This window comes from Zootoca vivipara, chromosome 16 (genome assembly GCF_965207765.1).
Source record: "Zootoca vivipara chromosome 16, rZooViv2.hap1.1, whole genome shotgun sequence".
Lineage (NCBI taxonomy): Eukaryota > Metazoa > Chordata > Lepidosauria > Squamata > Lacertidae > Zootoca > Zootoca vivipara.
Window position 1 is genome coordinate 31,587,143 of NC_142599.1, and position 15,160 is coordinate 31,602,302.

Sequence of the window (15,160 nt, forward strand, 5' to 3'; positions counted from 1 at the left end):
TTGGCTCTCACTTTTTAATTTTAGGATTAGGAATTAATGGGGATCCTTGTCACAATAGCGTCTCGATGAGGGGTCCTCGAGAAAATTTTGTTGGGAACCCCTGGCTTAAGAGATTCAGGAACCCAGAAAAGGCAATCAGATAATAAGGCGTTATCAGGTATCCTGGCAGACAGGAGAGAAGCAACACACTCAAATTTCAGCTGGAGACCACCTCTTTCTGTGATGTATGTATGATATTTTTGGGGGGTGGTCTTAAGGGACCCAGGTGGCGCTGTGGGCTAAACCACTGAGCCTAGGGCTTGCTGCTCAGAAGGTTGGCGGTTCGAATCCCCGCGACGGGGTGAGCTCCCGTTGCTTGGTCCCAGCTCCTGCCAACCTAGCAGTTCGAAAGTACATCAAAATGCAAGTAGATAAATAGGTACCGCTCCAGCGGGAAGGTAAACGGCATTTCCGTGCACTGCTCTGGTTCGCCAGAAGCGGCTTTGCCATGCTGGCCACATGACCTGGAAGCTATACGCCGGCTCCCTTGGCCAATAATGCGAGATGAGCGTGCAACCCCAGAGTCGGTCACGACTGGACCTAATGGTCAGGGGTCCCTTTACCTTTACCTTGAGCTACAGGGTGGGCAATTTCAAAAGTCTATATAAGAGCTTGCACACCTTTGTTCTGGGTTCCTCTCCTCCCTTCCTGCGTGGGGTGGCGAGCACCCTGTTGCAACAGTTTAATAAAGATCAGGCTTACTAGCTGCTTTGCTTCTCAATATTCTCTGGTTGGCCTATTGTTATTTTCTCCTACTGATAGAGAACCTACTTAAGGGCTCTATACAGGCTCTTGGATACCCCATAAGGGGGAAATGAGCAGTTTTTTCTTATAACAGGGTGTTATTGTGGCAAAAATATTCCAGTTGGGAGAGTCTTCTCCCCCTGGAACTGAGATATTATCCTCCTTCGGTGCATGGCAGACTCACTAAATGCAGGGTCTTATAAGCATAGCTGCCAAGTTCTCCCTTTTTTTAAGGGAAATTCCCTTATGCTGAATAGGCTTCCTCGCGAGAAAAGGGAAAACTTGGCAGCTATGCTTATAACTCCTGAAGCAACCCTAAACTCTAAGGGATTTGCAGCAATGTCAAAGTTGGGCTGGTCAGAATCTTCACCACATGTTGAAAACCTATACCACTTTAAGCAAGTTGTGGGTTCCCCCCAAGGATCCTGGGAACTGTCATTTGCGAAGGGGCGCTGAGAGGAGTTAGGAGACCCGTCATAGAGCTATAGCTCCCAGCACCCGTAACAAGCTACAACTCCCGAGATTATTGGATGGAAGGCAGAAAGTGGTAGAGATGTGCTTTAAATGGAGAGTGCGGGTGTGAGCGCTCTCAAGAGAAGCTGTTTGGGAACCTTGCCACATTAAACAAACAAACAAACAAACAAACAAACAAACATATTATTGACACGCAGAAGTTAAAGAGGTGAAGCTTCCCCTCCCCACCTCAAATATTTTGTCTCTACCCTGAAGACAAGCTTCACTCTTCTTAAAAATAGTTCTGATGCACAAGGCACAGGAGCAGAACCAGAGGGGAAAGTTGCAATTGCAGAGTGTGTGGTATACCATGCTGAAATTCTCATTTCCCGCACTGTGGAACGCCCTCCCACCAGATGTCAAAGAGAAAAACGACTACCAGACTTTTAGAGGACATCTGAAGGCAGCCCTGTTTAGGGAAGCTTTTAATCTTTAAGAAATTAGTGTATTCTAATATTTCTGTTGGAAGCCGCCCAGAGTGGCTGGGGAAACCCAGCCAGATGGGCGGGGAATAAATAAATTATTATTATATTATATTATTATTATTATTATTATTATTATTATTATTATTATTATTATTATTTTATTATTTACTAGCATGTTGAAATTGGGTCTGGGAATTAACAGGTAGCTAGTGTAACTAAAGAGGCTACACATTCCTTACCAGGACTGACCCTCCAACCTGTCTATCTAAGGTTGATATGTCAGTGTAGATGATAACTGAGTTAGATGGACTGAGCTAAAAGGCAGTTTCACATGTTCCTATATACTGTATTATTTTCAGCACCTGCGGAAGGCATTCATCCTTGAAGAAGCTTTCCCAGTCTGCACCTATACAGGTACTGGCTCCCCCCCCCCCAGCCAGTATTTCTTAATTGTTTTATTACTTTTTGGTTGCCACCCTGGGCTCCTTTGGGAGGAAGGCCTGGATATAAACTTAATAAAATGAAATAAATTGGCTCTGCCTTCAGAACTATGAGGAACCATAGAATCTTACTTTATTTGGGAGAGGGGAGCCATGGCTCAGTGGTTCCATGTTTTGCATGCAGAAGGTCCCTGATTCAACACAGGTAGGTAGGGCTGGGAAGAAGAGATTCCTCCCTGAAACCATGAAGAGCTGCTGCCAGTCAGTGCAGGCAATACTAAGCTAGATGGACCGACAGCCAGACTCAGCCTAAGGCAGCTTCCTATGTTCCTATAGGAACTCCTCGAAAGCAAGGAAGCAGGTGCTGTTGGGAATCTGCCAAGAGGAACTCTCTACCCCTCCCCTTCAGTTTCTCACCTTTTCCTGGAAATCAATCCTGTGGGATCTTGGGTGGATCCTCTTCCAATTCCCAGGGCTCACCTTCCAGCAGCGGAAATATCCTATTCCTTGTCTGGTGGTATTGGTGTGGGGCAGAGAGGGTGTTTGCTTCCCCAGGCTCTGGACAGAATAACAGAGCAATTGGGGGGGGGAAGGAGGGGCTTCCATATCCAGGGGGTGAGGTCACCCCAGGACACTGGCCATCCATCTCTATTCCCTGGATATTAATCGCCCTCTGAGATCATGGAAACTCAAAGCACAGCTAATGAGCTCAAGGCAGAGATTGTCACAGGGCTAGTGCGAAGGGTGGGGAATGCCTTACTTAAAGCGGACAGCTGTCCTTTGTGTGTGCCTCATTGCACATATCAAGGTGTAAGTGGGTTGCCAACTGATAGGACAAACCCAGCTAGGCCTGCACCTCTGCTTTTAATAGCGGCTTGACCCTCAAGTTAGACTTTTGGGTTTTTAAAAATAATAATACAATACATTTTTTGTATCTAACCTTTCTGATGCATGTCCATCGATAATGGCAACCTCACAATAAAGTCCCAGCATCAGTAAACTACTGTGGAAGAAAGTACGTGAGTTGAAAAACGATACTCAAATCAGAATGTTGTCCACCCAGCGAGGCAAGAACAAACTCTGACACCCGCAAGCCAACATCTCGTGGTAACAGCACAGGAGCAGGGGCTGGTAAACAACGTGGCACCTGAAGGATTGCCCCTCAAGGGGCAATCAACATTAACAGCATTATCCAGCTTCGGTTCATCCAGGCAGCAAGCTCCCATCTCCTATCCTGTGATCCATTTTTACAAAGCATCCTCTGAGATCATATGGCCTCATCCACTCATAAAATTAATGTGGCTATTGGTTCCGGTTTCCGCCTGCAGGAATGGCGGACCTGTTTTCCATCCCTCTGACCTTCGTAAGGAATTTGGCGGTTGCTAGGGGAGTAAATGGCAACCCCCTACCCTCTCCGGGGGTTACGGAGAGGGGCCGCTGGCCCGCGATGCCCCCAGACCCACTCCGACTATTTATGGAGTGGGGGGAGCTTGGGCTGAAGCACTTACGAGGGCCAGGACTCCCGGACGCTAATCTGCATGGCGGGGATTTCCATGATTAAAGAAGATAATTAGGCTTAAATCTATGGACATACTTCAGAAGGAGGGGCAGAAGCGCTGTTTACTGCCGAGAAATCTATGCTGCTGAGGGTGAGGAGTTAAAGGCTATATTTCATCTGGAAGAAGGATTGATGGGGACGGAGCGATAAGGGAAGCGAGTCTTTCTTTTTTATTTTTTTTCATATGAGTTACTTCGTACCTTCCCAGACGTGATGTCCTGGCTTGTTTGGAGTGAAAGAGAAGCAAAAGACTGTGTGAGTTGAACTTTATAAACTGTTGTTATTGAGTATATTTTTTGAAGATGAGGAGTTGCTGACGAGAAAAGCCCCCCTCTAGTTGGATGGGAGGAGTGCCTGGACGCGTTCGGAGGATTTATGAGTTGTGACGCACTTTGAATTGGAGCAGCGACCTGAAGCTAAGTTCAGCTATAGGGCAAGGAGATCCATTAATTTACCAAGAGTCTATGCATGGTGTGAGGTCTGGTTCTTCTGCCTGGAAAAGCTGTAAATTTTATAAAGATCGTTAATCTATGAGAGAAAACGAAAGTGATTTGAGTTTTTTTAAGATGGCGCTGCTTCGTGTTGAGAGTCGACGCAATAGGGACGCTCCAGACCAAGAAGATTTATGGGGAGGCTGGACTGATTAACTCACACAGGAGAAAGAACATTTGTGAAACTTTGTTTGACATTTATCTCAGCAGCTGGGAAATAATCGGTTGAAAGAGGAAAACATCTATGTGACTGTAAGGGAAAGATCTGGATTATTATGAACTCGGAGAGACGATTTGAACTTTAGAAAAAAGACGGCAGTGGACGGTTGCGAGGAATCCCCAATTTCTTGAAGCATGGGAACCCAAAAAAAATTTCTAGATGATTTGGCATAACATTCGGTTTGATTGATATATATGTGTATAATTTGAAATAATGAATGTGATATAATTGGTTTTAATTGGAAAATTAATAAAAATATATTTTAAAAAAAATTAATGTGGCTATTAAGTTACTTGTGTCTGGTTTCCCAGCATCCTCAGTCATGTCCCCCGCCCTCCAACTAATGTGGATTTCCCAGATCTGATGATAATCCAATTAAGGGGAGAAGGGAACCCATCCTTGGCTGTGTGCACAGCACATTGTCATAAACTCTGGATCCAATTTACTGTACTCCCAACACAGGCATTTGAAGCCTCACACTCATCTGTATCCCGTAGTCTATCTAGAAATTCTGCTGTTCGATGCATTCCCCCACAAACCACCTGCCACCTGATTTGAAAATGCAAGTTGAGATGTGTACTGCTCAGGCATATGGTAGCACACATGTGCAGAAGACATATTCCTTGAATAGGAATTCTGTGGCAGGTGGGGTTTGCCAGTTCGGGGAAACAAATCAGGTAAGACAGTACAGTATGGGGTGAAATTAAAAAAATTCCTTCAGTAGCACCTTAAAGACCAACTAAGTTTTTATTTTGGTATGAGCTTTCGTGTGCATGCACACTTCTTCAGATACAGTGAAATGGAAGTTTCCAGGCACTTATGTAGAGAAGGGGTGGGGAGGGGTGGGGATGGGGAGGGGGGATCACTCAGAAGGGTGGTGGAAATGGGTGATTGACTGACTGATAGCTGTTGATGACCGCAAACGACTGCAAATGGTTTTGCATGAAAAAGCAAGGGTTGAGATGGCTGAAGATCGCTTATCATGTATAATGAGATAAGAACCCGATATCTCTGTTCAAACCAGGTCCCTCCATGGTTTTGAGCTTGGTGATAAGTTGCAATTCAGCAACTTCTCTTTCCAGTCTATTTCTGAAATTCTTTTGTAGTAAGACAGCTACTTTGAGATCTTGTATAGAATGTCCTGGGAGATTGAAGTGTTCTCCTACTGGTTTTTCTGTCTTCTGGTTCCTGATGTCAGATTTATGTCCATTTATCCTTTGGCGTAGGGTTTGGCCTGTTTGTCCAATATAGAGAGCTGAAGGGCACTGTTGGCATTTGATGGCATACACAATGTTAGAGGATGAGCAATTAAATAGTCCTGAGATGGTATGTTGGATGTTGTTGGGGCCAGTAATGGTGTTGTCTGGGTGTATGTGGCAGCAAAGTTGGCATCTGGGTTTATTGCAGGCTCTGGTACCAGTGTCCATGTTAAGTTAACCACCAGACTTAACATGGACACTGGTACCAGAGCCTGCAATAAACCCAGATGCCAACTTTGCTGCCACATACACCCAGACAACACCATTACTGGCCCCAACAACATCCAACATACCATCTCAGGACTATTTAATTGCTCATCCTCTAACATTGTGTATGCCATCAAATGCCAACAGTGCCCTTCAGCTCTCTATATTGGACAAACAGGCCAAACCCTACGCCAAAGGATAAATGGACATAAATCTGACATCAGGAACCAGAAGACAGAAAAACCAGTAGGAGAACACTTCAATCTCCCAGGACATTCTATACAAGATCTCAAAGTAGCTGTCTTACTACAAAAGAATTTCAGAAATAGACTGGAAAGAGAAGTTGCTGAATTGCAACTTATCACCAAGCTCAAAACCATGGAGGGACCTGGTTTGAACAGAGATATCGGGTTCTTATCTCATTATACATGATAAGCGATCTTCAGCCATCTCAACCCTTGCTTTTTCATGCAAAACCATTTGCAGTCGTTTGCGGTCATCAACAGCTATCAGTCAGTCAATCACCCATTTCCACCACCCTTCTGAGTGATCCCCCCTCCCCATCCCCACCCCTCCCCACCCCTTCTCTACATAAGTGCCTGGAAACTTCCATTTCACTGTATCTGAAGAAGTGTGCATGCACACGAAAGCTCATACCAAAATAAAAACTTAGTTGGTCTTTAAGGTGCTACTGAAGGAATTTTTTTAATTTTACTTCGATCCAGACCAACACGGCTACCTACCTGTAACCAGAAGTATGGGGTGAAGACACTGTCCCCCTCTCTGGGTGTGTACAGTACAGGAATGCATAAATTTGACTTGAAACAGATGGGCCCTTTCAATGTGTATATAGCCACAAAATCACATTACCCGACTGTGGACAGTGGGCACACTGAAGTACATTGTGATATCATACTGTTGTTTTTTAATGCACAAGGTGACATTTCATCGGACAAGCCAATAGTGAGGTGTAGGTTGCCACCTTTTTTTCAGTTGCTTAGTTGCTTCTTAGTTGCTTCCCATGGACTGCAAGAAGATCAAACCTATCGATTCTGAAGGAAATCAGCCCTGAGTGCTCACTGGAAGGACAGATCCTGAAGCTGAGGCTCCAATACTTTGGCCACCTCATGAGAAGAGAAGACTCCCTGGAAAAGACCCTGATGTTGGGAAAGATGGAGGGCACAAGGAGAAGGGGACGACAGAGGACAAGATGGTTGGACAGTGTTCTTGAAGCTACGAACATGAGTTTGACCAAACTGCGGGAGGCAGTGGAAGACAGGAATGCCTGGCGTGCTATGGTCCATGGGGTCACGAAGAGTCGGACACGACTAAATGACTAAACAACAACAACAACAAAGTTGCTTCTTTATTTTTAACCGGCCCCACCCCTGGCCTTTTATAAGCAACTTGTCTCCCAGAAATTGAAGTGGTGAAGAAGATAAACGTTCTCTCCATGCCATAGCGTTCCAGGCTAAAATCACCTTATAACAGTGGTTCTCAAACTTTTTTTCTCAGGGCCAAACATTCTGAATAAAAATGTGCTCGTGCCACACCATTTTTTAAATCAATAATAAATACGTTGGAAAACACAACTACGATTGTATTCAGTATCACTTGAAGTCCTTGCTCTCATTTTGAAAAGATATCTATCCACATTCTGCAAATAAAAATAATTTTTTTGATACTATACTACGCTGAAATGTTTAAAGGTTTCTTTGATTGTCCTTGAATCTTCCCACAACACTTGCCACCCTCTCCTGCCACACCAATGTTGCATGCCACATCCTTGGAGTACCACTGCCTTACTAGATTGCCAAGGGGATCCTTTTACCTCTCCCCATTTTTTGCTTAAGGTTGCTTAATGCAAAAAAACAGCCCTTTTCCACTTGCAGACCCCTTTGCCTGCAACTACCTCCTGGAACAGGGACGCAGGTGGCGCTGTGGGTTAAACCACTGAGCCTAGGGCTTGCCAATCAGAAGGTCAGCAGTTTGAATCCCCACAACGGAGTGAGCTCCTGTTGCTCGGTCCCAGCTCCTGCCAACCTAGCAGTTCGAAAGCACGTCAAAGTAGATAAATAGGTACCGCTACAGCGGGAAGGTAAACGACGTTTCCATGTGCTGCTCTGGTTCGCCAGAAGTGGCTTTGTCATGCTGGCCACATGACCTGGAAGCTGTACGCCGGCTCCCTTGGCCAATAACGCGAGATGAGCGCCGGAACCCCAGAGTCGGTCATGACTGGACCTAATGGTCAGGGGTCCCTTTACCTTTAAAGTAATGAAGATGAGGTTCAGAGCATGGGAAGTCACCCAAAGATATATAATTTGGCATAAAATTTGGTCTTCTTGGTTGTATTATATTTTGGAATGCATTTAATGTGGTTTTTATTGGATTGTTAAATTGGAAAACTCAATAAATATATAAAATAATGAATATGAGGATAATCTTATTCTGCTCTTTGGTCATTATGAGACATTAAGATCATTTGCGGGAGGAAGCTGAGAGCTCTTTCTGCTATATCCGATATACGGTTTCCAACGTACCATAAAATCATCCCTTTGTTTGGCATCCTTTTTACCAGTGATGTGAGGTGGGATCCCCCCCCCCCCGTGCTTTATTTTTCCAGGGGAAAATAAACCCGTCACATAAGGTAATTAGTAGCAATCAATAGATGCCAATTGTCAATAAATATCAGGCAGGCTTGGCAGTTTCAGAGCGTTTAGCTCAGTTTGCTAAATAGGATTGCATGGAGCATGCGGTAAATTGAGCGCTCTTCACCCGTCTGGTGTCCTCCAGATATTTTGGACTACAATTCCCATCAGCCTCGCTTTTCCTCCAGAGTAACACAAAGAAAAGAAAATAAAGAAGAGGAAGCTGCCTGCTATTTCCATCGGACCATCTACCGGCCCTTCTAGCTCAGTACTGCCTACACTGACTGGCAGCGGCTCTCCAGGGTTTCAAGCAAGGAGCTTCTTCCTGAGATGCCATTGGGGACTGAACCTTGTGCATTGCAACGGAGATGTTCTGCTACCAAGCTACGGCCCTTTCCTATTGATGCCGGCATTTTCAGGGCAATTTTAAAATCCAAATCCGAAAGAATTACTTTTTTAAAAAACAAAAGAAGACCTAAGTTCGAAAGAGGAAGACTCTCTCCCCTCTTTGGCGCTCCTTTAACATCTCCAAAACTCTCTCCTTTTCTTATCTCTAGGTTGCGGCCGGGACACTCTAGCCCAGACACACCTCTGCTCTCTGGGTGGTGCGCCACGTTTTTTCTTCCCCTCGCCCTTCCAGGGAGGCTGGTCCTTACCGCTTGTTTTTTTTTGGGGGGGGAGCGTGTTTTTGGAGCGGTGGGGTGTCGTTTGCTTCCATGGAGACTGCCTACCGCGTAGCAAAGGGGATCTTGTTCGTGGCGGGGTCCACGGGCGCGGGGCTTGTGCTTTGGACCGTGATCGCGCCGGACGATGCGCGCAGAAAGGAGATGGCGAAGGTGGGCGAAAGCTCCCGTCTCTGGGGTTTGCGGTGGAGGTCAGAGGAAGCGACGGTGCCGCTCCGAGCACATGCGGGGAGCCCGGGCTCAGCCCGTGGCGTTTCTGGCTAAAGGTAGCAGCTGACGAGAAAGAGACCCCAGAGATCCCGAGAGAGCTGCTGCCAGTCAGAGTATACTGGCCCCAATGGGCACATGTAGTCCTCCCGTGTCTCTCTCTATAGCCGTAGCTGCAACTCTCCAGCGGTTTGACGTCACCCTTGAAGGCACCTCTCTTGGATCTCCTAAACATCTTTATTTCTTTCTCCAGGAGTTCGCGGATGCTACCCCACAGGTGTTGACTGAGCGGCAAAAGCAGAACGCCATGGTAATGGAGATCCTGAAAGAGGCAGCGAAGACCGATGAGAATGTGGCTCACAAGCCATGGCCCTGGAAAAAATAGCGGTGAACAGAAAGAGTCTGTGCTGGCTGGACTCTATTCTAAATTGAGAACTTTGCAGAAGCTGCTCCATGCTGGATCTAGGAGGACTTTACTGTCTCTTCAATGGAGAGGTTCTTCTGTTTTTTCTTCCTTCTTGCTGTAAGGCTTGCTTTGGTGTAAACATTGAGCGATAAAATTTCCTTTGTAAATCACAGTGACACCTGTGCTTATTTAAAGGTTTGTTGTAAACTAGCAAAATAATAATAATTTGTAGTTACGATAGAAATATGTGTTTGTAGAGACAGAGAGGGCTTATATTTTGCCAAGTTGTCTGTGCAATGGCAACATGCACTTTACAGCCAGAGCAGGATACCTCAGTCCCAGGGGATGAATGCAGACCTTCAGGCCTCCCTATCTGATTCTCAGAACTTTCTTCAAGTTGCACCTCTCAACCTGCTTTGTGTCCCAGAAGTGTTTGCCTGGCTTGAATGCAGCCTTGGACTCTGATCCTGCGTCTTGTTTGCCTGGGCGGAGGGTACAGAGGTAATTGTGTAGAAACTAGACCACTGTACCAAGGTAACATTAATTGTAGTGCCTACTTTTTGTGGGATATAAAGCTATCAGTCAAATCCAACATTCCAAGAGGACTAACTGCCTCTATGTGGCAGGCAGTTTTGTCAGTTGGACGGTTGGTCGGTTGCTGCTAGGAGTGTTAACAGGTAACTGCTCGGATGCAGACTTCTCATGACTCACTACTATCTAGTATATAGTTTATCTGTTATTTAACCTAAGCCTGCCTTCAAGAACAACTCTGTAAACCTGAAAGAATCTAATAGTAAAGTAGTTTATATTAATATGAATCAGATTCATTTGTGTTTTCTTTAAGAGGGGCAGAAAGGGATTATCAACCAGGAAGGTATAATTATTGATAGGACTCAAACAAGTTAGCAACCCATAAACTCAAACAGGGTGTTGTTTAAACTCGGCTAAATTATATAAACGTTTCCACACTTTTGCCTTTGGCTTTGCCTACCACTGGCATGTGGTCCTCAGAAGGTTGCCCAGAAAGGAACATGGTCCTCTTGTGCTGAAAAAAGCTTCCTTACCCCTGTCTTCCATGACCTATCATCACTTGAGGTTCAGGCCACCCATTGCCAGGCATGGAATGATAGGCTGGGCCCTCACAGCAGTGACATTGCCATGAACAGTACTTAGGGAACCTGTGCACTGCTGAAAGTTGTTGGACTCCCATAATCCATGGTTCTTTCAATATGCTGGTCAAGGTTGATGGAAGTTTGAATTTGTCATCACATGGAGAAACAGGTTCCACATCCCTGACTTAAATGTTTCCCCATTAGACTGAATGACAGCTATTCATTGGCATGGGTGGGAAAAAATGAGAAACCTTATGAAGACCATTTGAATGCAGTCTGTGGTGGCTGCGCCCCTTGGAACCGCTGGGGCAGAAGGCAGGGAGCCCAACAGGAGCTGGAACCATCTAATGCAAGTGCTGTGCCCATCTTCCTCCTGGCTGAGTTTTACAAGAAGCAACACTGACACAAAGGAGTAGGAATCTGACAGGTAGAGCTGCCTCCGGGACTGGTTGTATATCAGAAGGCAGGCAAGTGGCGGCTAGCTGTGGGATGACGCACTGACAGGGCAGTGCCCCTGTATGGTTTCGCATTGGATGGGGGACCTCTTGCTGAGATTCCTGCATTGCAAGAGGGTTGGACTAGATGACCCTTGGAGTTTTCCCACTCTATGATTTGCCCTAGTAGGCCAGCCTAAGCATGGTCCAAACCTGCTCTCTGTGAAGCCCACCCATCGGAATCAAACCTGCTCCTATTGCCACAGCCTACATAAGCCCCTTTCCCTAGCAAAAGCCTTATTCTCAGTTCTATTCTTCCACTGAAGAATATTGGAAAGCTGGCTTTTATACAGATGGAGAAGTGGACAAATAACTGGACAAAATCTGCTTGATTTCCCTAACTAATATCTCCTGGAGGGAGGAAATTCCCCCTTCCTCTCCTCTTGAGATTTGCCTCCATTTGCAAACGCTGACGGGAGCCAGCGTCACAATCCAAATCGATGGCGGAACCAATCGATCGGGGAATTTTGGCCTTTTCGGACACCCATTGCAGTGCACGCCGCCCTTTCTGCTTCCACCGAGACGAGGGACAGGAAGCAGAGCGGCTTCTGGGCCGCTTCCGTGTCCTGGGCGCCGCCATCTTCCTTCCCCCTCAGGAAAGCCGAGGCATGTCTTCGAGGGCCGAGGACGCCGCTTCCTCACCGGAGCAGAAACGCTCCTTTTTCTGGTCCTGCTTCAGCTGCCGCGCCCTGAGCGGGGGAGCCCTGATCGCCTCCTCCTTGTTCGTCTATTCGGGGCCTCTCCGGATTATGAACCAGAGGATCTACCCCAGCATGGGCAACATCGCCCAGATGACCTTCGCCGTCTGTAAGTGAGGGGGCGCAGAGAGGTGCGGGAGCTCAATTCCGGGGTGGGGGTGGGGAGCCGGTGCGGGCCGGATTTAGGTTTGATGTGGCCCTAAGCTACTGAAGGTAATGGGGTCCTTTGACAACAACAAATTGTCGCTGTTTTTTGTGTTGAATATATGCTCATACCCTTAGTCTATGCTGCCTGATCATCAGTCTACAAGCACTCTTTAATATTAGATAACAGGTACAACAGCTTGACCGATATTCAACCGTGCTGCACTGCAGTCTGCAGCTGCATGCTACATGTTGCCCTGCAACCAGTCCATGCAGAATGTAGGCACCCTTTATATAGAAATGAGCAAACCAGTGATATTTTAGGGAGCAGGCCAGCAGGTGGGGCCCATGACTTACATCATAGGAGCCTACACAACACAAAACACAGTTGCTGTATGTAGGTTTTATTTTATTTGTCTTTTATCTCATATTTTGGAAATGTACATTCAGCTTTTTTTTCTTTTAATTTTTTTGGGTTGCCTCCAAGAGAGTGGGGCCCTAAGCTATAGCTTGTTTAGCTTATACATAAATCTGGCCCTGGGCTCAGCGCCAGGACCGACTGCGAGATCGACATTTGGGTGAAGTTGCCTCTGAGCATATGCAGAGTGTGTTTGCCCTCACCGTAGTGAAGGTAACTGCGCCTGCCCTTCTGAGCTGGTGGGTGTGGATTTCAGACCTTACCCTGCCAGTCCCAGGAGACATCAACTGTCTCTGCCTCTTGGAAAAGTTAAGGTTCTAGTCCTCATGGTTGTGAACTGAAGGCGCTGTTTTCAAACAGGAGCATAGGAAGCTTTGTAGCACGTCGGGACAATATTGCCTACTGCAACGTAGCCCCAGCTCTCCAGAGTCCCTCCTCCTGGCCATTTCTGGGGATGCCCTTGGGGGATTCAGCCCCTGGGACCTTCTGCGAGCAAAGCCACCAAGTAGCGGCTGTTCCCTGTCTAGGCCAGCGACTTCTTTACGGCCAAGTGTTTTATGAGCTCTTCCTCAGGGCAGCAGGGCAGTCATCCCCCTCCCACCCTGTTTGTTTCCAGCACCTGGCCCTCAGCGGGTAGACCGCTGTTGACCATAGAGGCTCTGTTGTCATGGTGAATAACCATTGCCATTACAGTGGTACATCTGGTTAAGAACTTAATTTGTTCCGGAGGTCCGTTCTTAACCTGAAACTGTTCTTAACCTGAGAGACCACTTTAACTAATGGGGCTTCCCGCTGCCGCCGTGCGATTTCTGTTCTCATCCTGAAGCAAAGTTCTTAACCTGAGGTACTATTTCTGGGTTAGCGGAGTTTGTAACCTGAAGCGTTAGTAACCTGAAGCGTTTGTAACCTGAGGTACCACTGTACTTTTATCTTCCCCTGATATGATTACTGAGGCCCATTTCTTGTTCAGAGGTTGATCTATTTCTAGAGCAGGCATAGGCAACCTTGGCTCTCCAGATGTTTCGGAACTACAACTCCCATGATCCCTAGCTCTAACAGGGCCAGTGGTCAGGGATTGTGGGAGTTGTAGTTCCAAAACATCTGGAGCCAAGGTTGCCTGTGCCTCTTCTAGTGTGACCCCCAAAACTGTACTTGGGAAAGTTGGTCCAGTGGGAGTGCTAATGTTCCTCCTATAGTCCAAAATCATTCAGTTTATATGGGGCAAGAAATCTGCCCTAAAATCATATAGACTAGCAATCATTTCTCTTCATTTGCCTTGCGGGGTATTGGAGATGTCTGTTTCGAAGTTAGCTCTGCCACTGGCCCCTTTTGTTTCTTCCTGCTGTTTGTGGCATACATCCTTGGATGACTAAGATCAAGGGTGGGAAACCTCAGGACCAGGGGGGCCAAATGGGCCCCTCTATCTGGCCCTTGGAACTCTTCCTCGCACCACACCCCTCACATGCTTTTCTTTTTCTCCCTTCCAGGTCTCTTCTGTTGGGGCGTTACTGTGTTGGTAAACCCAGTTGGAAGCTTAAAGAAAGATGAGTGAATGGCAGTACCCCATTACTGGATGCCCATCGTCTTTTTCCGGATTTGGAAGCAGTTCAAACCGTAGCCAATAAAAGACTAATGGAGGGAAATACCCTGGATCTGTTTGTGATGTCTGGCAAGCTGGTTTATATGCCAAGAAGACACCGTGCACCCTCTGCAGAGACTTTAGTATAGTATATTGTCAGTAGAAGCTGTGGCAGGGGAGAAAATCTGCTTCCTTCTGGATTAAAAAAAAACCCCAAGCACCATGTATTCTATGTAAATATTTAACTGGATTTAATTAAATCAAGCTGTTTCTGCATCAGGGGCTATAGTTTCACTTAGGGGTTGCCCCTCCATGTTTTTTATCTTAATTGCAGCAGCATGCAAAGGGAAGTGGAAGGAAGAGGTTCCTCCCTCCCTCCCACAACACAATTTGTGAAATAGGTCAGGGAGGGACACTGGCTTCAATAAGGGATTTAAAGGACCCAGAACTAATTTATAAATTGTTGAGTGCTGTTAAAAGAGGCTGTTACAGTTGCAAGAGACACCAATTCCTACAATTGCACAACATGACCTATCTAAAAGAGCAGCTCAAATGCCAACCATCCAGGACCCTGATAGAAGGTTTGTCCAATTGGCAGTGACCCCATAAGCAGCATGGCCTTGTCAGTGGTGGCTCCTCATCTGTGTAATTCCCCCGCCCCCCAATTGAGATGCATCTGTCTTCCTCATGAACAATCAGGTGAAATTTAAAAACAGTCCTCTTCACCCTGGTCTTTTGATACCTGAAATATACTGTTTCTAGGAACTTTGAAATTATTAGCTGCGAGGGCAGGTGGCTGGTTTTTTTAAAAAAAGCTTTCAGGTGTCAATGTTTTAAAATTATTGCTATTCATTACATTTGTTAGTTGCTTTATA

The 15,160-nt window shown here is 46.2% G+C and overlaps 2 protein-coding genes across 2 annotated transcripts; both read left to right on the forward strand.

Annotated features, from left to right (window-relative positions):
* The first annotated feature begins 9,174 nt into the window (after positions 1 to 9,174).
* UQCC3 (ubiquinol-cytochrome c reductase complex assembly factor 3) lies at positions 9,175 to 10,010 on the forward strand. The gene is made up of 2 exons (XM_035098595.3): positions 9,175 to 9,380; positions 9,688 to 10,010. Exons 1-2 carry the CDS (start codon positions 9,261 to 9,263, stop codon positions 9,817 to 9,819), a joined length of 252 nt encoding a protein of 83 aa, XP_034954486.1. The 5' UTR covers positions 9,175 to 9,260; the 3' UTR covers positions 9,820 to 10,010.
* Positions 10,011 to 12,040: 2,030 nt separating this feature from the next.
* On the forward strand, positions 12,041 to 14,561 carry DMAC1 (distal membrane arm assembly component 1). The gene is made up of 2 exons (XM_088659283.1): positions 12,041 to 12,253; positions 14,194 to 14,561. Exons 1-2 carry the CDS (start codon positions 12,055 to 12,057, stop codon positions 14,256 to 14,258), a joined length of 264 nt encoding a protein of 87 aa, XP_088515409.1. The 5' UTR covers positions 12,041 to 12,054; the 3' UTR covers positions 14,259 to 14,561.
* The last annotated feature ends 599 nt before the right edge of the window (positions 14,562 to 15,160 follow it).